Genomic DNA, 24,071 nt, shown 5'->3' with positions numbered 1-24,071 from the left:
GGTAAGATAAACTTCCAGGAAAACTGGACGTTCCTATTTGTAAAATGCTCAGACACAAGAACTGATGAAAGTAGGTTTTTTGCTGCTGGTTCATCAGGAGGCCTGTTTCTCTAGGTCAGGAGGTTTGAGGAGACCTGAGGGACATGGATGGTTTTGGTCATCCATTAGATGCCCAAACTTTAAGGCAAGTAGGCCTCTAACCCCATAGAAAATGCTCTTATCTTCTTAACCATGTATAATTTCAATTGAAAGAGCAAATGAAAGAAAATATCCCCCATGGTGCATTTTGAGCAACTGCATTGTCTCATTAAAATAATACAGACAGTTTTCCTCTATGGCATTAAACTAATTTATTTCAGGGAGAAACAGGGTTCCTGGGGTAAAGTCCCTAAAATACATGTGTAATTAGAAACTTGTTCAAAGAGTTTTGTTTTCAGTTTGATTCTGACGTCTTTCTAAATTTCTTATGTGAAAAGCAAGTCTCCTGCAGAAGAATTAGTATTCTTCTCTCTGTAAGTATATATATGTAGGTATAGAAGAATTTGGTTCTTTCTTCTAGTTAAGCTGAGCCCAGTAGTGAAAATATCCCCATGGATCAGCTTCACAATTGAGATGCATCCTCAATAAAGATCTGCAGTTGTTTTATGGCAGTTGTCCAGTAGAAAACTGATTATTGCAACATGTATAACAATTATTTAAATGTTTTTATATGTGCTCCTTTATGTTTTCTCTGATTATCAAGATTTAATGTTAACAATTATATTTGACCTTATATTTAAAGGTAAGCAAAGCAGAGGGTATTCTCCTTCTAGCAAAGGTTGCTCTGAAAAATGGGGAAACAGCAGAGCAATTGCAAAAGACGATGGCTCAGTTCTACAGATTAATACCTCACAAAGGTGTAATAACTGAAGAAGTTAGCCTAAGACTATTATCTAAGAAAGAGGATCTCTGCCAGGTAAACCTCTGAAATGTGTAATTCAATTTAATACTGTTTTAGGAGTCTTAAAAAATCTGATGAATAAGATAATACTGAATTACAAAAGATGTGTCTTCGATTGTGCACAAAAATATAGAATGCTTTGGGTCCTTAAGGAAGTTTTCTAAACCATATTTCCAAACATGACATGTTGGTGTAGTAGTACAAATGCAGTAATTTGTTTAGAATTGCTACACTGTAAAATAATGTTCCAGATAACGAGATGACTTATGATTCTTTCTGCCAAAGAAACAGAAAACCGCAACTGACTGACTTGAACAATGAGGACATGTGTTCTCCTATAATAGGAAATTCAGGTGCAGGGTGACTGCTGGTCTGGTTCAGGCAGAGACTCAGTATCACCATCAAGATCCCAGCTTCTTGCTGTCCCCCTATTTTTCCATTAAAGAAAGAGTGTCAGTCTGAGCCTGTCTCCCACCTCATGATCTTCATATGGCTGCAGTGGTTCATAGCATCATATCTTGTCATATTCCTTCTTGTATCTCCTGGAGGAATCCCCCAACAGACTCTTACTTCTTTGTTTAGGATTGACACATGTGCCCATTCCTAAGCCAGTCACTGGCAAAGAAATGGAATTACTCTGACTGGCTCAGAACTGCACCATCTTTCCCTGGATGGTGTGGGGAACAGAATCAGGGCTCAGCAGAGATGAGGGTGGAAAGGGATGCTGGGTTAGGCAGCCACAGTGTCCACCACTGCCTCTGAAGAGGCTGACATTACTCTCTGCATCTGAGTTGCCTCATTGGTGTCTGAAACGATTGGGTCAAGATCACTGTCCTTAACCTAGACTTCAAAGGAATTTGCAGATGTAAACTTTTGGGTATTGGAGAAAATCATAGCTTTTGATGAATTCCCAAAGGTGTCTGTAATCCAAAAGAAGTGGAGAATCAATAAAGGAGATGTACCAGTAAATAAAATGATAAAAGTCCCTTCCAAATGAAAAATTCAATGATTGTTTAACTATCCAGTGGTTCTAGCTTCACCATTTTTCTAACACCCAACATAACCAACTTCAGTCACTGGTCTTGTGACTGAGAGGGTGTATGTGGTACCCATTCAGATACTTTTGTTTGTTTGTTTTAAATTTTAAACTTTTTATTTTGAAATTCTTAAACATTTAAAAGGACAGTTAGAAAAATAATACAAGCCCCATACAGAGAACTCCAACAAACCCCTCTCCCCACAAGATACACAGATCAATCAATTTCAACATTTTGTCACATTTGCCATATCATTCTATCCATCAATCTATCCATCCATCTTTCTATCATTTCATTTTATGCATTAGCCTTTTAGATCCTGTAGAAAGTAAAAAGTGGAGTTAATGAACGAAAAATACATTACTATGGACATTTATATTTACCTCTTTATTACCTTAACTGGAGATCTTTATTTCTTTGTGCAGCTTCAATCTATTGTCTATTGTCCTGAACTCTCTTTAGTATCTCTTGTAGGGCTGATCCACTGGTGACAGATGCCCTCAGCATTTGTTTATCTGGTAATGTCTAATCTCTCCCTCAGTTTTGAAAGGCGGTTTTGCTGGTTATAGAAATCTTGTAAAGTGTTTTCAGCACTTTACATATGTCTGTCCACTGCCACCTTTCCTCTATGGTTGCTGAGAAATTGACACTTAATCTTATTGTAGCTCCCTTATATGTGACATGTTTCTTCTCTCCTGCAGCTTTCAAAATTCTCTCTTTCCTTATCTTTGGCATTTGACAGTTTGAGTATAATACGCCATGGCAGGGATCAATTTGAGTTTATCCTGTTCAGAATTCATTGAGCATCTTGGATGTATATATTCCTATCTTTCATTAGATTTGGGAAGTTTTCAGTCATTATTTCTTTGCTCCTTACTCACTTTCCTCTCCTTTTGCAACTTCCACAATGTGAATACTGGTATGCTTGATATAGCAATATCAGCAGATTCCTCAGTCTCTGTTCACTTTTCTTTATTCTTTACTTTTTCTGTTCCTCAGAAAGAATGATTTCAGTTGTTTTATCTTTTATCTTCACTGATTCTTTCTTTTGCCAGCTCTTATCTGTTGAACCCCTCTAGGGAATTTTTAATTTCTGTTACTGTGGTCTTCAGCTCTGTTTGGTTCCTTTTCATAATTTCCATCTCTAATGATATTCTCTTTGTGTCCATCTATCTTTTCCCTGATTTTCTTTAGTTCTTTGTCTGTGTTTTTGTTTGTTTTTTGTTTGTTTATTTGTTTATGTTTTGTTTTGTTTTGTTGTTGTTCTTTGGACATATTTAGGACCATTTTTTAAAAGTCTTAATCTGGTATGTCCCAAATCTGGCCCTCCTTATTGATTCTTTCTAATGCTTTAATCTTCTTTGCCTAGGCCATCACTTCTTGTTTCTTCATATGTTTTGTCGTCTTTTGCTGAAACCTGGATATTTTGATATTTTAGTGTGTTATTGTTAGGATTTTGACTCTGAAGCACCTGTTCCTTAAGCTTGTATCCAGTTAGTGTTATGACAAAGCTTTTCTTGAATGCCAAGAGCCAACAACAAAAAAAGACAATGAGGAGGAGGAGGAGGAAGGGGGGAGAGGCAGGGGAGGAAGAGGAAGTAGAACACACTTTTTGAAGATTCACCTGTGCAGTTGTTCTCCTTCAGGGTACATCCATACAATGAGTTTGGAGAATAGTTTGGGCCAAAGTATAGGGACCTCCCTGATCCTTTCTGCACATGTGTCTTGTTTTGGGCATGCATGTGTGGCCCTAGGAATCCCCCTTGTTTACATGGATACAAATGTCCCCCTTTCCATAGGAAACAGTTTCCTCCGGGTCCCAGGCACTGCACTACAGCAATCCCTTGCCTTGAGCAGCACAACTTGCCTACTCTCCCACAGCATTCTGTAAGAGAGCTCTATGAACTGTCTTCTATATTCAGGGCAAATTCTGGGCCAGCGAGTCTCTCAGGCCACCACCAGACAGATTGGGCCAGGATACATGCTCCCAGATTGTGCATGAGGGTTATCCTGCTCCCTTCAGAACTGGGGCCAGGGATCCACATTGAGAGCGCTGGCTGGCTCTGCACCAAGCCCCTGAGGGGATGGGGGAAGGGCCAGCCAGGGCACTAGGAAATTCTGTCACTTTTAAGTGGTCTTTTTCTTGATTCAGCCCTGTTACTGCATTCCTTTAACTGTTTTCTGGAGCTTTAAGAATGATGTTTCTGCCAATTCTTGCTGCTTATGCAAAGCTTCTGTGTTTCCTTTTTAGTGAACTGGGTTCATGTCCTTTGCCTGTTTTTCTTTTGGATTTTGATATTTATCTTCATGATTTTTCAGAGTTTTTTATAAGATAGGGAACTTAGTCTGTGGTATGAGTTGTGAATATTTTCCCCAGTTTGCTGTTTGACTTTTTTCTTTGCTTATGATGAGTTTTTGTTGTTGTTACTGTAGCTGGTTGCTCTCATTTGTTTCTACCATGAAGAAGTCTTTTATTTTTATGTAGTAGAATGCATTGATCTTTGATTTTAAGGCTAGTGGATTTTGAGTTAGAGTTGGAAAGGCCCTCCCCACTCCATAGCCATAACAGTGAATAGAGCTTTCACCCTTGGAAACAGAATGGCCAGTGCCCTCCTTCAGTGTCTCTTCAGTCTCAGTTGTGTTTAAAGCAACAAATCCACGGAATAAGTGTAATTAAGTCCATCCAGAAGCTGTGGTCCCCTTCCAAGCTCCATTACTATGAATATACTATGGTATGCTTGCATTCCCTTTCAGGAAAAGGATTTTTGTCTTTTTCATCTTTGAATCTTTCAAACCTAATAGAATGCCTGGCATACAGAACATGCAGAATAAATTTTTGTTAAGCAAAATTGAGCTTGAAGTTTGATGATCTGAGTTCCAGATTCATCTCTTTCCCTTCCTAACTGTGGGGTCTTGAGCAACTGATATAACCTTCAAAGCCTCACATTCCTCATCTGTACAATGAGGGTAATAAGGCCTACCTCACAGTGTCATAGTGAGGATGAAATGAAATAATGTATTTGAACTCACTTTATCAGTATTGATGTGCTATATTCATGTATATTATTATTATTATTACATATTGTGGTATAACTGAGGCAACTGTTAACTTTAATGTGCAGGAAAATATTGACCCAAAGCTTTATTTTTCCAAACTTTTGAGAAAGTGTTAATGTAATATTAATTTTGATATGTGATGATTCTAACATCTATGTATCATTTCCATTTACAGCTAATAAGAGACATGGTTAATGTCTGTGAAACTAATTTGTCCAAACCCAACCCACCGTCTCTTGCCAAATACCGAGCTTTGAGATGCAAAATTGAGCTCATTGAACAGAACACTGAAGAATTTTTCAGTGTTAGAGATCAGGTATTGCAGAATAATCACAGGTAAGCAAGAAGGAAATATTTTAGGGTCTGTTTTTAGGTACTGCCATTTAAGATTCTGTTACAGAACTGGTTCACCACAATTAACTAGATAAATTTTATTCTTCAGTAGCAAGATTAATTATGTTGTGATGGCAGATTACTCTCTTCTGTGTTTATAACAGGGCCTGGGGCAGTATTCTATGCTTGAAAATACCCCCTATTATTCTACTCTGACTTCAAGCTTATCCTAGTTTACTGAGAATTACATTCTTTTGTACTGAAGGGTATTACATAGGAAAATCCACTTAAATTAAGATTAAAAATGCAAAAATGCTTCTAAAAGAAAATATGAAAATGTGAACTTACAAAATGTGCCATGAAAATGTCAGCTCCATCTGTTTCCTCATGTGCTTATCCACATTTTTGTGCTCATTTGCTTTTTTTTTTTTTTTTTTTTTTTTTTTTTTTTTTTTTTTTTTTTTTTCTCCAAGTCCTTTAATATTCACTTAAACAGTTGAGGCACAAGCAATAAAAACTGCATTTTTTTTATGTTACAAGAAAAAAAAATTGTGATGGCCGCATGATATGCCAATTTTCTCAAAATCTCTTCTGCAATAACATTTCATTAACACTCTGGTCCACAGGTCGAATCAGTGAGGTCACAAAGGCAGGAGAGAGGTAAAAATATCAAACTTACTGAGGGATTAGAAGAATCAAGTATTTACTGAATGTATGCTAGGCACACTGTAGTAGGTTTTACACACTTTACCTAAGTTAAATGTGAACATAAGTTCTAGTTATCTATTAATAGAAAAACAATACTACTGTCAGGTAAGCTATGTTTTAAATGCTTTCACCTTAAATACAAACTATAGAACCTTTGTATTTAACAAAGATCTTTCCCAAAGAAACATGTCAACACACCCTAATACATGTTTGCATTTCCAAAGATTTTATAATAGCATGCAACATTAGCACATGGTAATACTGTTTCACTCGAATTAAATATTCAGTTGTTTTATTCCCATCTACTGGGTACCATTTGGCTAGCATCACAATTCCCTGGTTTCATCACTATTAAAACTTTAGGCAGGAAACATTGTGTTCACTGGGGTAAAAAAAACAGGTGATTTTTTCTTTTTTTTCTTTTTTTACATAATACCTTCAAAAGTACCAAAGCTGATTAAGCCAAAATGTACTTGGCTTAATCAGCTCTAAAGGGAGGCTATCACAGACTTTTCAACAAGGCTTAAATCAAAGTGGATTATTTTCCAGAAAGCCAAGTGAAACCCAGCTTGTACCGCAATACAATTTTCAAGGACATAAATAGAGTTGGCTTTCTACCCTCCCCAAATCTAAATTGACCCCTACTCCTCCAGCCAATTCTTAGTTTTTCTGGGCCCATTCTTTTCTTACCAAGCTGTCTGCTCCCTGCTCTTTTTTCCACCTACATTCTCCCTCTGTCCGCCCCACACATCCCCCAATGTATACCTAGACTATTGCAAGAGAGAAGCTTGTTTCTCAGCTGCATGGGCAATTATTAACCAATCACTACTACAATGCTTTGAATTTCAGAGCCTATTAGTAAAATGACTGCCATGTTTCTATTGATCATCCCCTCCCCAAAAAGTACACCAAGTGTCATGATAATAATAATAAAAGAAAGAAGGTACCTGGAGGAAGAGTAATTACATGTTTGAACCATCCAGTCTGATGTTCTAATTTATAGGTGAGAATATTACAGGTGACATGACATGATAGCCCAAGGCTATGTGACTAACTAGAGGCAGAAGCTAGACCTGTATTTCAAACTCTTTCCACTACACCACAACCACCACACACAAAAACCCCTAAGATAAGTAAGAAAAGTTTGTTAGTAAACCAAAAGCCCAGTACATAGGAAAAACCTTTGGGATCTCTCTGCAGACTTTTAGACAGCATAAAAGCCAGTTTGTACAATGTTCAGCACATGCTATACAATACCAAGGATCTTTAAACATTGACATGCAGAAAACATGTCAATATTTGAGAACAAAAGGTCCCACTAGCTGCATTTTTTTCAGTCTTCAGCCACAAGGTTATGCCTTACTCTTAGTGTTCAACAAGATAAATGAATTAAGTTGAATTAGGATTAAAGAAGTACACCCAAGAGAAACGCAAAGGGGAATAAACATTTCTTACAAGCAGGTCATCCAGTTACCAATACACTTCAAATTAATTTACAGAGTTGTGACAGAACCATATGACAACAGTGAAAATCAACACAATAGTTAGACACTAACAAAAGATCAATTTGGAAATACTAAGTCAGGCAAGCATGCAAAATTCAGCGTATAAAACAATGCAAGGCCTGGTAGTCAAACAAAGACACTCCTCAGGTTAAGTGGATTTGAAGATGCTGAAAAGAACAATATACATTAGGAGTTGAAAGGGATACCGCAGAAAGCACTGGACCGGTTCCCTTATTTTATAAATGAGGAAAGTGAACAGACACGAATTGGTGAAGCTCACACAGCTAGTGCTATTTACAACTACACATATCTAAAACAAAGGGTGATAAATACCCAGAACATATTAAGCCCACTGTTTTAAATAAAACATTTCACTAAGCTCATTGATTTAAACAAAGTATTTCAAGACTGATGGAAGGGGTAGAGGTGAAGTTCATAATATAGCACAGCAGCATGTTTCACAAATATTTGATAAACACAATCAAGTTTTCATACAATCTTCTGACGCACAGCAAAATGTACAGCTTTAAAAAATGTGCATCCTTCAGCTTTCTCCTATACTTTTTTTTTGTCTTATCTTTCAAAACTGAGCACTGGGTATTTTTAACCTAAGTATTGTTACATGTATGTACATTTTAATTGCACATTTTAGGAAGAAACAAAATCCATGATTTTCAGTAACTCAGTATATTTATAAAATGAAAAATACTCATCAAAAGACACTTTTCACTGGGAAAAATAAATAAAACAGACAAATGGATCTACACAAAGTAAAAATTAACTTTGGTAGACTTCAGTGTGGTACACAGTCCATATCAAGCACATTTGCCCTTATTCCCCCAGAGCTGTTCATCTTCCGAATTTTTAAAATATTTTAAACTGAGATTTGATTATGCTGACATTTCTTTTTCATTCCACATCATCTTCAGCCAAGCTCTGAGCACTTACAATTCTCTGACTAATTGTTGGGAGCTTAGTCAGAAGCATCTGAAACACTGGTGGTGGAAGAGTCTGCTGTAATACTTGCAATAATTGCTGTGGCTGTCCACACACAGCAATTGCATTTGTCAAATGGTCCACACCCTTCTCAAATTCCCCTTGGGCTAGTAACTCTTCACCAAGCTGTATTTCTTCAAGGAAAAATTTCTGAACAGCTTCAGGATCTTTAAGGTCAGGTAACTTAGAAAGCCCAGCTCTCTCCTTGGCAAGTTTCTGTTTCTTTCTTCGCTCTCGCAGCCTGTTCTTGAAATTGGGGTCACTCCGTCTCTTGCGGTCGAAGTAAATGCAGTATCCGATGAAAAGAGCCCCGCATACACCGGCGGCGATGGCGCTGTTCCGACCGACCATTTTCTCCCGACTGCCTGGCGTGAAGGGCAACGGCGGCGGCGGCAGCCCGCGAGGGAGCCGTTGGCCGCCAACCCTCAACGGGGACGACGCAGCTCAAATCTCTCATTTGCTTTTATAATACCTGGCAGCAAGGATAACAACAGCATAGATGGGTCAGCTGCTCAGATGAGCCCTTGGTGGGTGTTAGGACTTCTCTGTAGAGTCACCTTGGCCCAGAGTCTGGACTCACCTTCACGATTTAGAAATTAATTCTATTGATTATTCTAGAGGGTGCGTCTGACTTTTGTTGATTTAATCATTCATTCTACTCCCGAAGTCTTTCTCCTGGGCATTTCCAGCTTCTCAGGTTTAACCTTTATCAGCTTCACACTCCTTGGAACCAACAGTGGTTTACTGGAGCCAGCTTGTACCAGCTCCCAAGAAACAATTGTCAAATTTCTGGGAATTTTGAAAACTGTTTGTTAAACCGTTGAAATCCACTGTGATGGGAGTAATTACACCACGGAAATCAACAAATGCTACAAATCAGTATTGTGTGTGGTTTTGTTGTTGTCATGGCTATCACTATTTCCAAAGCTGGTCTTCTAGCACCTCACTAGAGCCACACCCACCCACTCCTCCTCGTGGACAGATTCACATCTGTCTAAAATTGTGCTCTGCCTTTGTTGGTTAGTCATCCTCAAAACCCAGTCTCACAGTCCTTTTCCAGATGTTGCTCTTATATATTATCAAATTATTTTGACTTCTTTTTACCCTCCCCCCAGTTATCTGCTGAGATCTAATATTAATTAAGAGACTAGTAACAATGAAGGTAGATCTCCAAAAGAGAATAACTGGATTTCTCCAGGGAGTTGGAGGGAAGGAAGAGCTGTATTTTCAAGCTCTGAGAAGGGGAGCTATAGTTCAGCAACTATCTAATGTAACTTAAGCAAGCCCTTGGAGATCCCACCCACTACCCAAGTACTAAATAGTCATACCAGAAAAGTGGGTTTCTCCCTGGGGAGAGATTGTGTGGTATGAAAAATTAGATTTTCCCCACTTCATTACACTAGTGGTTTTTCTCACATTACTTGTTTGAATTCTTTGCTGGAAGTTTAGGAAATACATAAAAATATGAAGATGAAAATTAAAAATCATCCCAGATCTCACCATCTAGGAATAACCCAGAATTAACATAACCACTATTACTATTTTGGTGTAGAACATATCTCAAATTTTTTATTCCTCTCCCCTCCGAATTGCGTTCTGGTAAACCAACTCTGAAATAAAAGCCCTGATTTGTAACATTTGCTGATTTCTGTGGTGTAAATGCTCCAACCATAGCTAATTTCAAGCTGCCCACGTGGTATCAATGAATGTGGACTTGGGACGTGCATGATTGGCTTTTGTATAACCTTTCTTTACTCCAAAACTCTCTCCCAGTGGCAAACCTCCTTTTCCACCCAGTCTTTCCCATGCGTCCCTGATTTAGTTATTGCATGGTCATCCACTCAGTACTATTGCTGATTCTCCCCTCAGCCCCCATCCCTACATCACCAAGTCTCTCAGTTCTGCATCCAAAATGTCTTTAATCATTGACTTCTTTCAGTTTACACCACTGCTGTCTTTAATCTAGACTTTGGTTATCTCCTCAGCACTATTGAAACAACATCTTTTTTTTTTTTTTTTTTTTTTTTTTTATCTTTTTTGCCCTTTATTGGAGAAGTTGTGGGTTTACAGAACAATCATGCATAAAATACAGGAGTCTCATAAACCATCCTATTATTAACACCTTGCATTGGTGTGGAACATTTGTTACAATTGATGAAAGCACATTTTTATGATTGTACTGTTCTAGTTTGCTAATGCTGCAGAATGCAAAACACCAGAGATGGATTGCCTTTTATAAAAAGGGGGTTTATTTGGCTACACAGTTATGGTCTTAAGGCTATAAAGTGTCCAAGGTAACACATCAGTAATCGGGTACCTTCACTGGAGGATGGCCAGTGGCGTCCGGAAAACCTCTGTTAGCAGGGAAGGCACGTGGCTGGCATCTGCTCCAAAGTTCTGGTTGCAAAATGGCTTTCTCCCAGGACGTTCCTCTCTAGCAATCTTGCTCCTCTTCAAAAGGTCACTTGCAGCTGCACTGAGTTCCTTCTCTTTGAGTCAGCTCATTTATATGGCTCCACTGATCAAGGCCCACCCTGAATGGGTGGGGCCATGCCTCCATGGGATTATCTCATCAAAGTCATCACCCACAGCTGGGTGGGGCACATTCCAAGCAAATCTAATCAGCACCTAAACTTCTGCCCCACAAGACTACATCAAAGATAATGGCATTTGGGGAACTCAATACATTCAAACTGGCACATGTACTATTAATAGAGTATTAATAGAGTCTGGTTTAACTCAGGGTTCACTGTGTACTGCAGTTCAGGGTTCACTGTGTACTGCAGTTCCATGGATTTTTTTTTTTTTTAATTTTTATTCTGCTACCAGATATACAACCTAACATTTCCCCCTTTTAACCATATTCAGTTATATATTTCAGTGCTGTTCATTACATTCACAATGTTGAGCTACCATCAGCACCATCCAATAGCAAACCACGTCCATTGTTACAGCTAGGAACCCTGTACACTTTAAGGCTTAACGTCAGTTCCCTATCCCTACCCCATCCCCTGGTAACCTATTGTATTAGTTAGTGTTCTCTAGGGAGAAAGAACCAACGAGAAATATCTGTAAATATGAGATTTTATAAAAGTGTCTCGTGCAACTGTGGAGATGCACAAGTCCAGATTCCGTAGGGCAGGATACACAAGTCCAAATTCCAGAGAGCAGGCAGTTGAACTGGCACCTCCAATGAAGGTGTTCGATGAATTCCCCAGGAGACTCTGGCTAGCTGAAGAAGTGAAGGTTCTCTCTCTTCTCCCTTAAGTCTTTAACTGATTGGATTAAATCCAGCTGATTGAATTCTCTCATTGCAGAAGACATGCTCTTCGTTGATGTAATCAGCCACAGATACAGTCAATTGACTGATGATTTAATAAACCAGCCTTGTGGTTTATCAGCCATCCAGAAATGCCCTTGCAGTAATAGTTAAGCCAGTGCTTGCTTGACCAGACACCTGGGCACTATCACCCGGCCAAGTTGACACATAAACCTAACCATCACCCCTGTATTCTAGATTCTGACTCTATGAAACATCCATTTCTGATGTTCTTTTCCACGCTTGCCTCATCCAATTCATTTCCCCATGGTAGCCAGTAAGATCTTAAGATTAAAATTGTGTCATGCGGTATTCCAATAAATGTCCTGTCCAAAAAGGGGCCTTCCTTGACTACCCTCTCTGAACCTTGTTGTTTTACCTAGCAGCACTTAAAATAAGATGTTTGTTAACTTCTTAATTTTTGTCTCTCTCATTAGAATGTAAGTTCCATGAGGCCAAAGACTGTGTTATCTTATTTCTAATGCCTGGCAGAATACCTCACACAGTATGTTTGTTAAATGAATGCGTGAATGAACAAATGAACCTATTCAATGTTTTCCCATTTCCTATTTCTTATATGTTATATTTTAGACAAAATTGGGATCATACTAGGCATAAAGTTTTGTAACTTACTTTTTTTTAAATTCAGTTTTATTAATGAGATATATTCACATACCGTACAATCATCCATGGTGTACAATCAGCTGTTCACAGTACCATCATTTAGTTGTGCATTCATCACCCCAATCTATTTTTGAACATTTTCCTTATACCAGAAAGAATCAGAATAAGAATAAAAAATAAAAATAAGAAAGAACACCCAAATCATCCCCCCATCCCACCCTATTTTTCATTTAGTTTTTGTCCCCATTTATCTACTCATCCATCCATATGCTGGATAAAGGGAGTGTGATCCACAAGGTTTTCACAATCATGCTGTCATTGTAAGCTACATTGTTATACAATCATCTTCAAGAGTCAAGGCTACTGAGTTGGAGTCTGATAGCTTCAGGTATTTACTTCTAGCTATTCCAGTACATTAAAACCCAAAAAGTGTTATCTATATAGTGTATAAAAATGTCCACCAGAGTGACCTCTTGACTCCATTTGAAATCTCTCAGCCATTGAAGCTTTATTTTGTTTCATTTCTCATCCCCCTTTTGGTCAAGAAGGTGTTCTCAATCCCACAATGCCAGGTCCAGATTTATCCCTGGGAGTCATATCCTGCATTGCAAGGGAGATTTACACCCCCTGGGAGTCAGGTCCCATGTAGAGGGGAGGGCAGTGAGATCACCTGCCAAGGTGGCTCAGTTAGAGAGAGAGGGCCACATCTGAGCAACAAAGAGGTACTCAGGGGGAGACTCTTAGGCACAATTACAAGCAGGTTTAGCCTCTCCTTTGCTGTAACTTGCACTTAAAGTTGATGTTTTTCTGTGATCTTTATCTCATGACTTTATTTTTTAAGAATGTGATTTTTTAATGGTTGTGAAGTATTTCCAAGTTATCCCATGTTGTCATGTATTTAATCCATTCTATAATAACAGACATTTGGGTTGTTTTGAGTTTTCTGTTGCTAAGAATTATTTTTTGTTTTGCTTCCAAATACATAATCTTGAGGGTTTTCTGCTAATTTTTACAGTAAAAGTCCAGTGGACATCTTGCAGATATTTAGAGTTGGCAGAGTGAATGAAACCACAGAGTTTTTAAGCAAACTTGGCAATGTGAAGTCCTTGTTACATGGATCTTCTGTACAAAACATTGTAGGAATCCTAACCCGGTAAGAGATTGCCATTTTTATTTTCCAAAACTTTAGATTAACAAATGTGAAATGTTTTACTTTTTTTCCTATTCTACATGGGTCTTTTCAGTTTAAAGAAGCCAATATATGATTTAAATTGAGTATTTATTATGATATATATTTTTTAAGTATAGTACATGGGTATGAATTGCTTCTTGAAGACAGAATCATGTGAGGAAAGGTTATTCTATTTCATGACTCTTCCATGTGCGTCTAACCTAAGAATAGCACAATACTTAAATTAAAAAGTCTAGAAATTAGAGTGTCCATATAGTGTGAGTTATCTATCCAAAACGTAAGTCTAATTTTCTGTTTCCTTTGAGTAACTTCTTAATGTTAGGGCTGAAACGGAAGTCACAGGGGGCAGGGGAAAATATAAATACCTAAGAAGATACTTAAAAAGAAACATGCAAAAACAATCTGTAAAAAGACTTTAAACTGCAGTTTAGGAATTCAAAAGACACTTGCGTTAATCAGAAGGATGCCAGTTTTCCTTAAATTAATCTATAAATTTAGTGCTGTCACAATAAAAGTACCAATAAGATTATTTGAAAGCAATAAAATGCTGATTCTACTACACATATTTTTTTAAATTTTGAAATTCTCTGGATAATTCTGGAAAAAAGAGTAATGATGGGGGATTAACCAGTCAGACATTAAATCATATTAAAATGCTGTATTAATTAAAAGTGATACCTAAATAGATGAATCGACAGAATAAAGAGTCCAGAAATAAATGCAAAACATAGAGGATTTAGAATATGATACAATAGCTTTCATCTCTTTGGAAGAAAGATAATTTTTTCAATATTGTGCATTGAGATAAACGGGTAACCACCTGGTAAAAAATACAAAGTTGGACCCTTATTTTGTTCCTCACACTTAAATAAATTCCAGATGCTCACACTTAAATAAATTCCAGACAGAGCAAAGGTTTAAGTATTAAAATGAAACCATAAAAATACTCAATGAAAATTAAGAGAGTATTTTAAAAATAATGTTTGAATGGGAGAGGCCTTTCTAGGTAGGACCAAAACTCAAAAACCATTTTACCAGATTAATTTAATCTCATAATACAAAATTCAAACAATTGATGTTTATATAATAAAAGCAGAAATCTCTCTTCACCCACCATTCCAGAGATGACATGGTTACAGTTTGATTGCAGAGAGTTCTTTGAATGCTAGAAGTCCAATAGGGATCCTCATACTTCTTGAGCAAGGGAGAAATGCAGTCAGCATTAGGCTTAAAGCACTGTGCTGTTGAGCCCTAGGAGGCCTTGGCCTGAAGTAGGCAGAGCCCAGACGCAGAAAAAAATGGCCATCAACCCACAGCTGGTCAAGTTGGTGATGAGAAACCCAGCCAGAGCTTCTTACATTTTAATAGTACTCTTTCTGTAGGATTACTTTGAAATGCATTTTTCTTTTTCCTTCCATGATTTTTAAATAACACCTGTCTCTGCTAGAATTGTGAGGCTGTAATACAATATTCTTTCTTTCTAGTAAATCATTATAATGTGTTTTCTTTTCAGAGGGTTGCTTTTACCCAAAGTAGTTGAAGATCATGGCGTGAGTAGAACAAACACAGGAAATCTTGGGAGTGGGATATATTTCAGTGATTCACTCAGGTTAGTATGTTTTATCCTTAATCATGTTACTCAAACCCATCTCTAAGAAATTATTATTGACTACTTGCTATGTGTTTTTCTCTTTCTGTTTTTATGGGAGTTTCTCACCCAAGAAACAGAACATTGAAAGCAACCAGTTTTCTTAGTAAATTGTTGAAGCACAAAAGTATAACTTTTGTGGTAAATGTTAGGGAAAATTACATTTAAACTCCTTGGCTATCAGCAATCACTTTAAATTTAAATGGATTAAAATTCACCAATTAAAAGATACTGGAAAATTGATTTTAAAAATTAGCCAATTATATGCTATCTACAGGAGATTCATTGTAGATCCAAAGACACAAATTAATTGCAAGTAAAAGGATGAAAAAATACTCCATGTAAATAGTAATCAAAAAAGAGCTGGAATGGCTATACTAATATCAGACAAAATAAACTTTTAGTCATAAGCTGTTATAAAAGACAAAAAAAGTCTTTATATATTGATAAAGGGCCAATTCAAGTAAATATAACAATTATAGATACATGCACATCAACAACAGAGACCCAAGAATACGAAGCAAACATTAACAGAATTGAAAAGAGAAACAGACAGTTCTACAATAATAATTGGAGACTTCAATACCCCACTTTCAATTAAGGATAAAATAACCAGAGATATCATTAAGGAAATAGAGTACTTCAACTGCCTTTAAACCAATTAGACCTAACACATATATGGAACACTCCAACAACAAAAAGTATACATTCTTCTTGAGTGCACATTGAACATTCTCTAGGATATACCATATGTTAGGCTGCAAAACAAGTCTCAATAAATACAAGAATATTGAAGTCATACAAAGTATCTTCTCTGACCACAATGGATGAAACTAGAAATCAATAGCAGATGAAAAACTGGAAAATCCATTGTTGGGGGATTGAATCATGTCCCCACAAAAGGCATGTTCAAACCCCTGGTCCTGTAGGTGTGAACCCATTTGTAAAAAGGACTTTGAAGATGTTTTTAATTAGTTAAGGTGTACTCAAACTGAATAAGGTTGGCCCTTAATCCAATATGGATGAAATCATTATAAGCAAAGGAAATTGGATACAGAAGCTACAAGAAGCAGCTAGAAGCTAGAAGTCAACAGAACCTGGAAGAGAAAAGGAGAAGGCACCAGCCTATGCATTGCCATGTAACAGAAGAGCCAAGGACCAAGGATTACCAGCAACCAGTCCCAGAATTCCAGTCTTTGAAGAGAAAGCATCGCCTTACTGACACCTTGATTTCTGGACTTCTCCCAACCTCAAAACTGTGAGCTAATAAATTCCTATTGTTTAAGCCAACCCACTGTATGGTATTTGTTTTAGCAGATGGGAAATTAAAACATCCACATTTATGTAGAAATTAAACAACACAATCTTAAACAACAAATGAATCAAATAAGAAACCACAAAGGAAATTAGGAAATACTTTGAGATGAGTGAAAACAAAAACGCATCATACTAAGCCATATGGGATACAATAAAAGCAGTGCTCAGTGGGAAATCCATAGCTATAATGCCTACATTAAAATGTAGAAAGATCTCAAAGCAATAACCTAACTTTACACCTTCAGGGGCTAGAAAAAGAAGAGCAAACTAAACCCACAGCTAATAGAAGGAAGGAAATAATAAAGATTAGAGTCTAGATGAATGAAATTGAGAGTAGAAAAATAATAGAATCAATGAAACTAAAAGTTAGTTCTTCGAAAAGAACAAAACTGACAAACCTTTAGACTGACAAAGAAAAAACATACAAGTAACTAAAATCAGAAATGAAAGTGAAGAGCTGACCACCAACCTTACAGAAATAAAAGGATTATAGAGGAGTACTATGAACTATTAAAACCAACAAATTAGATAATCTGGGTGAAATGGGCAAATTCCTAGAAACACACAAATTACCAAAACATACTCGAGAAGAAATAGAAAATTCAAATAGGCATTGTAAGTAAAGAGGTTGAGTCATTACTGGAAAACCTCCCAACATACAGCTGCTGTGGAAAACAGTTTGGCAGATCCTCAAAAAAACTAAATGTTGAGTTGCTTTATGAACTGGCCATTCCACTATTTGGTATATACCCAGAAGATCTGAAAGCAGGGACATGAATAGACATTTGCACACTGATGTTCACAGCAGCATTATTCACAATTGCCAAAAGATGGAAGCAATCCATCAGCAGACAAATGGATAAACAAAATGTGGTATATAGATATGATGGAATACTATTCAGCGATAAGAAGGAATGAGGTCCTGAAGCATGCAACAACATGGATGAACCTTCAGAACAAAATGCTGATAAAATATGTCAGACACAAAAGGATAGATATTATATGATTTCACTAATATGAATTAACTAGAATATGTAAACTCATAGTTATAAGATGTAGAGTATACGTTACCTGGAGACTGACAGTAGCTAGAAAAGGGAAGCAGTTGCCTAATATGTACAGAATTTTTAATGAGGTTGAACTTAAATGTTTGGAAATGGATAGAGGTGAGGGTTTGGGAGATTATAAGTAATAGTGCTGAATTGTAAATGAATTTGGTTGAAAGGGGCTATTTAGAGTCAGTATGTCACTGATTAACATTACAAATATAAGTTCTTTCATGAACTAGTACAAAGGTACAAAACTTGTACCAAGTATTGCAAGGTATGGACTATAGTTAACAATAATACCTTAATACTCTCATCAACAGTAACAGGTGTACTACACTGTTACTAGGGGTCAAAAATGGGGGGGGCAGATAAGGGGTAAGGGGTATTTGGGTTTTTTTTAATGTCTGTTCTTTTTGTAGCAATGAAAATGGTCTAAAATTGAGTGTGATTGCACAACTAGGTGATGATATTGTGAGACACTATATTTTGATGGACTATATGGTATGTGAATATATCTCAATAAAATTTGCAGTTTAAAAAATTAAAAAATAAAAACCTACCAACAAAGAAAAATCTAGGGCCAGATGACTTCACCACTGAATTCTACCAAACATTCAAGGTATTAGCACCAGTCCTTCTCAAACTCTTCCAAAAAAATAGAAGAGAAGGGTATGCTTCCTAATTCTGTGAGTCTGGCATTACCATGATACCAAAGACAGACAAAGACATCACAAAAAGAAGACTACATGCTGATATCCCTTATGAATATAGACAGGAAAATCCTCCAAAAAATATGAGCAAATCAAACCAAACAACATAGTAAAAGACTTATACATGAGGACCACATGGAATTTACCCCAGGAATGCAAGGGTGGCACAAGTTTTGAAAATTAAACAATGTAATGCACTACATTAATAGAACAAAGGGAAAAGCCCACATGATCATCTTAATCAACACAGAAAAAGCCATTGACAAATTTCAGCATTCATTAAAAAGACTACACAAACTTGGAAACTTTCTCAACTCACTAAAGGGCATTTATGAAGAACCCACAGTTCACATCATACTCAATAATGAGAGACTCAGAGCTTTCCCTCTGAGATCAGAAACAAGACAAAGATGCCTGCTTTCACCACTCCTATTCAACATTGTACTGGAAATTCTAACCAGAGCAATCAGGCAAGAACGAGAAATAAAAAGGCATCCAAAGGAAAGGAAGAAATAAAACAATCTCTGTTCACAGATGTCATGATCCTATATATAGAAAATTCCAAAGAATCCCCAATAAAACTACTAGAGGGAATTCAGCGAAGTTGCAGAGTACAATATTAACATGCAAATATCATTTGTGTTTCAATACATTAACAATGAAGAATCTGAAAAGGAAGTTAAGAAAATAATTCCATTTACAGTTGCATCTAAAAGAATAAAATTCCTAGGAATAAATTTAGCTCCATGGTTGAAAGACCTGTACATTGAAAACTTCAAGACATTGCTGAAAGAAGTTAAAGACCTAAATAAATGGAAAGATATCCTGTGTTCCTGAATTGGATGACTGACTATTGTTAACTATTGTTAGAATGGTAATAATACCCAAAGCAATCTACTAATTCAGTACAACCCTATCACATTCCAATGGTCTTTTTTGGAGGAATGGTAAAGCTGATTCTCAAATTCGTAAGGAATTGCAGTGGGCCCCCATAGCCAAAACAGTCTGGAAAAAGAAGAACAAATTTGAAGGACTCACATTTCCCAGTTTGGAGAACCTTGTACCAGATATAAGAATTAACTGAAAATGTATCAGAGACCTAAATGTAAGAGCTAAAACTATAAAACTCTTGGATGAAAACATAAGGATAGATCTTCATGAACTTGTAAGTGGCAGTGGCTTCCTAAAAATGATGCTAAAACCACAATGAACAAGAAAGAAAGTAGCTGAATTGGACTTCATCAAAATTAAAAACTTTTGTGCATCAATAGACATTATCACGAAAGTGAAAAGACAACCTGCACAAGGAAGAAAATATTTGGAAATTATCTCTTTAAAGGGTCTAGTATCCAGAATACATAAAGAACCCTTAAAACTCAAAAATTAAAAGACTAAAATAAAATAAAATGAAATAAAAATAAAAAGACAACAACCCAATTTTAAAATGGGCAAAGGACTTGAATAGACATTTCTCCAAAAATGGTACATAAATAGTCAAGCAGCACTTGAAAAGATGTTCACCATCATTAGCCATTGGGGAAATGCAAATCAAAACCACAATGAGATACCACTTCCCACCCACTAGGTTGGCATGATAGGAAAAAAACAAGTGTTGGTGAGAAGGTGGAGAAGTAGGAACCCTCATATGGTATAGCCACTGTGAAAAACAGTTTTATGTTCAGCATAGAATTATCATATGACCCAGAAATTCCACTCCTACATATATACCCAAAAGAATTGAAATCAGGAACTCAAACAAATACTTCTACATGAATGCTCATAATAGCTAAAAGAGTAAACAATCGGACTGTTCATCAGTGCATGAATGAATAAACAAATTGTGGCATATCCATATGATAGAATACAGTTCAGCCGTAAAAAGAAATGAAATTGTGATACCTGCTACAACATGGATGAACTTCAAAAACATACCAAGGGAAAGAAACCAGACACAAAATATCACATATTAAGATTCCATTTATACGAAATGTCCAGAATAGATAAATCCATAGAAATACAGAGCAGATTGGTGTTTGCCAAGGGCTGGATGTGGGCTTTATTTTGCAGTATGAAAATGTTTTGGAACTAGATAGATGTGGTGGTTGCCCAACACTGTGAATATACAAAATGCCACTGAATTGTGCCGTTTAAAATGGTTCATTTTATGTTATGTGAATTTTATCTCAGCTTTTAAAAAAGGGAAAACTAACAATATATTATTAAGGGATATATACCTATGTGGCAAAACTTATATAAAAGAAAGAAAATAATATACACAAAATTTAAAAATAGTGGTTGGATTACCTCTGAGTGGGAGGGAAGGTGATGCCACAGGTCGGTGTCAAAAATATTGAATGTATTCTATTTCTTAACAAAGTGGTAGGTAACTATATGATTTTTTGCTTTATTATTCTTTAAACTTTACATTTATAAGTACTCCTTCCTATGCACAAAATATTTCAACTTAAAAATTTTTAAATGTTAAAATATTTTTAAAAGTAGATTGGCAATAGTTGAATTTAACAAAATTGAAGTTTAGTGACTTATGGCAGAGTGGTATGAATTGAGCCAAATTGCAGTGGATTGAAAAGTGAGCAGCAAGTGAGGAAGAGGAGATGGTCACTGTACCCCCAAGAGTGTGGGTGAGAAAGGAAGAAAGAAAGGTAGAGGGGCAGAGGCAAGGGAATTGGGGTGGGTGGGAGGGAAGAATTTAAGCATGTTTGTAAGTTATAGGGGAAGAGCCCATAGAAGCAGAGAGGCTTGTAGGAGGAATGGGAGAAATTGATTTTTTTTCAAAATGCAGTCTTAGAGGGATGGAACAAAGAATTTCAGTCAGGCTGCACTTTGACATTTTAGTCTTGATCTTTTAAAAAAATGGAGGCTGTCCCAAAACTGTTGTTCCCAAAGTTGTGTCTTAACATGTCACTTCTGACAGCAAGAAATGCTTTATACTTTTGATTCCCAAAGGAAGTTCAAACAAAGCCTCTCATTTGGGTGTCACTTGAAAAAATATTTATTTTTCTGTTTGGATTCAGAAGGCTTCTTGAGAATTCAAAGCCTTCCTTTCCCTTTGATCAGTTCTAACTTACATGATATTTAACGTTCCTTCTGAGGCTTAGTGCGGAGAATTAAATTTATTCTTCCTAATTAATGAAGTGTCTTTTTTCCTTCTCTTTCACCATGCTGATGTTCACTATAACCAAATATGTATATTTTAGTAGCTAATAACGATTTGGGATAATAAGTGGAATTAATATCTCCCTGGGAGCAAAGTACTTTGAGCACTGCCTGGCACAACATAATGGCCACGTAAATGAAAACTTTAAGTAAGTTAATTAATTAGGTTCTAAATTGAATCCTCAAAAAGTTTCAATAATTGTAAAAAGTGGAATGTTCTCCAGGAAAGTTCTATGTGTATAATACTATGTTATATATAATAAAGTGTTATTGACATCTAGCTATAAATTATAAAAGTGCACATTTCCTCTCCCATGCAGCACAAGTATAAAATACTCACACCCAGGAGAGACAGAGGGCACCAGGCTCTTGGTCATTTGTGATGTAGCCCTTGGAAAGTGTATGGACTTATTCAAAAAGGATTTTTCATTGACTGAGGCACCACTTGGTTATGACAGTGTGCATGGCGTTTCACAAAAAGCAGGTGTCATCACAGACTTTGAGGTAATATACTCAAGAAATAGGCAGTTTCCTGAATTCCAAAAGGACAGCCTCAATTTTTTTGCTTCTCTTTTTATTAAATATGCTTAAGTTTAATTAATTATTGTACATCTACTGTCTGAATTCAGTATTTTCTGAATTAGCAAACATGAAGCTGTGCTTTTATGAGAACACCTGCCGATAAAGATTTACTTTACCACCTATTAATTTCTGTCTACCCTAGGATGATGAATTTGTTGTATATAAAACCAGTCAGATTAAAATGAAATATGTTGTTAAATTTTCCATTCCTGGAGATCCAAAAAAGGACTTTCAACCTGGTGGTAATACTGAATTAGAGGAAGACAGACCTGAGTTTTCAGATGTGTCAAAGGTTGAAGGTAAGATCCTTTTCTTGAGTGTTGTTTTATGTGATGTATTTATAGAACTCAAACAAAGTATTTTTAGTGGGTTTTATATTTTATAGTTTAGTAACTACATCTATGGCACAATACCTAAATATTTCATTTCCTTTTTTAGTCTATATAAATTAAAACCAGAATGCTTAAGAGAGGTGAAGTTACCTCAAAATCGCATGTTACTTCATTAGGACTCTGAAGTTTAACTTATCCGTGTCAGAAGACCCAATCCTAAAACTCACTGAACCATTTTAAGGTGTCAGACTGCAAAAAGTAAAACAGGAGTTGGTAGACTAGAAAGAAGACTCAGTTTTAGTATCCAGAAGCTTGGGTTTGAGTGTCAACCCTGCCACTTATGAGGCTTTATAATCTTGAACAAACTGCATTATCTTTCTGAGCTTTGACTTCTTTTGTGTGGCAATGATAGCAAGACCTGCTTCGCAGTGTTGCTGTCAAGACTGAATGGGATAAGATACTCTATTAATTACAATGTGTGATTTATTTATCATTAATAGTACAAATATATGGGAGGACAATAGCTTCTCAGAAAATGCCAAGTTATAAGTCCAAACTATTTTAATATCAATAGGATTATAAAAACACATTCACCTTTTTAACTGTAATGAAATTATTTGTTTATCAGACATGTATGAGCTCATGTATGTTCAAAAAGATGACTCCAGATTTTTCTCTGGGAGTCATTAAATGAAATGTCTGGCAAGGCAGTATGTATTTCTACATCTAACCATGTCTGTTTTTTTGTACCACCTAGTATAGTACTTGAATGTTTCTCAATATGCTATATTAGGAGTTTGCTTTAGTCTTTTTGGATTGGAAGTCTATGACTTTCAAGATAAGACCTTTTGTATATCTGTGTGTGTGTTTAAATCTGTCTTTCAAGTAATAGTTCTGTGTTTTTGAGATGACTCCCCAAAGGCTCTAGATTAAAAAGGCAGAAATGTCTTTTGAAAATGTTGCCTCCATTTTTCTCAGGATCTGAAATTTTAGCTCACTTTTCAGAATTTGCCATTGAAAATCATAAAATGCTGTTTGTCCGTTTGTCCTAAAATATAACTAACACATAAAGGAAAGGAGAATGCATAGAGTTAACAAAAATAGATCATGGAGGGATGTTTGTTTATTTTTGTTTTAATTAAATTCAGTTTTATTGAAATATATTCACATACCATACAGTCATCCATGGTTTACAATCAGCTGTTCAAGTACCATCATATAGTCATGCATTCATCACCCCAATCTATTTTTGAACATTTTCCTTGCACCAGAAAGAATCAGAATAAGAATAAAAAATAAAAGTAAAAAAGAACACCCAAATCATCCCCCCCATCCCACCCTGTTTTTCATTCAGTTTTTGTCCCCATTTTTCTACTCATCCATCCATACACTAGATAAAGGGAGTGCAATCCATAAGGTTTTCACACTCGCACTGTCACCCCTTGTAAGATACATTGTTATACAATTGTCTTCAGGAGTCCAGACTACTGGGTTGGATTTTGATAGTTTCAGGTGTTTGCTTCTAGCTGTTCCAATACATTAAAA

General features: G+C 36.4%; 2 protein-coding genes across 2 annotated transcripts in view; one reads left to right on the top strand and one right to left on the bottom strand.

The window, feature by feature from the left end:
* Positions 1-24,071, top strand: part of PARP4 (poly(ADP-ribose) polymerase family member 4) — a 130,169-nt gene that overhangs the window by 1,560 nt on the left and 104,538 nt on the right. The window contains exons 4-9 of the mRNA XM_037799895.1: positions 782-955; positions 5,210-5,370; positions 13,535-13,672; positions 15,225-15,320; positions 21,933-22,116; positions 22,337-22,493. Of these exons, the coding sequence (XP_037655823.1) occupies positions 782-955; positions 5,210-5,370; positions 13,535-13,672; positions 15,225-15,320; positions 21,933-22,116; positions 22,337-22,493 (910 nt within the window). The remainder of the gene's footprint in view (positions 1-781; positions 956-5,209; positions 5,371-13,534; positions 13,673-15,224; positions 15,321-21,932; positions 22,117-22,336; positions 22,494-24,071) is intronic.
* Positions 6,496-9,021, bottom strand: LOC119506718 (mitochondrial import receptor subunit TOM20 homolog). Its single transcript, XM_037799800.1, has one exon. It carries the CDS (start codon positions 8,925-8,927, stop codon positions 8,490-8,492), a length of 438 nt encoding a protein of 145 aa, XP_037655728.1. The 5' UTR covers positions 8,928-9,021; the 3' UTR covers positions 6,496-8,489.

Source organism: Choloepus didactylus, chromosome 12 (assembly GCF_015220235.1).
Source record: "Choloepus didactylus isolate mChoDid1 chromosome 12, mChoDid1.pri, whole genome shotgun sequence".
NCBI lineage: Eukaryota > Metazoa > Chordata > Mammalia > Pilosa > Megalonychidae > Choloepus > Choloepus didactylus.
This window is presented reverse-complemented; position numbering and strand designations above follow the sequence as displayed.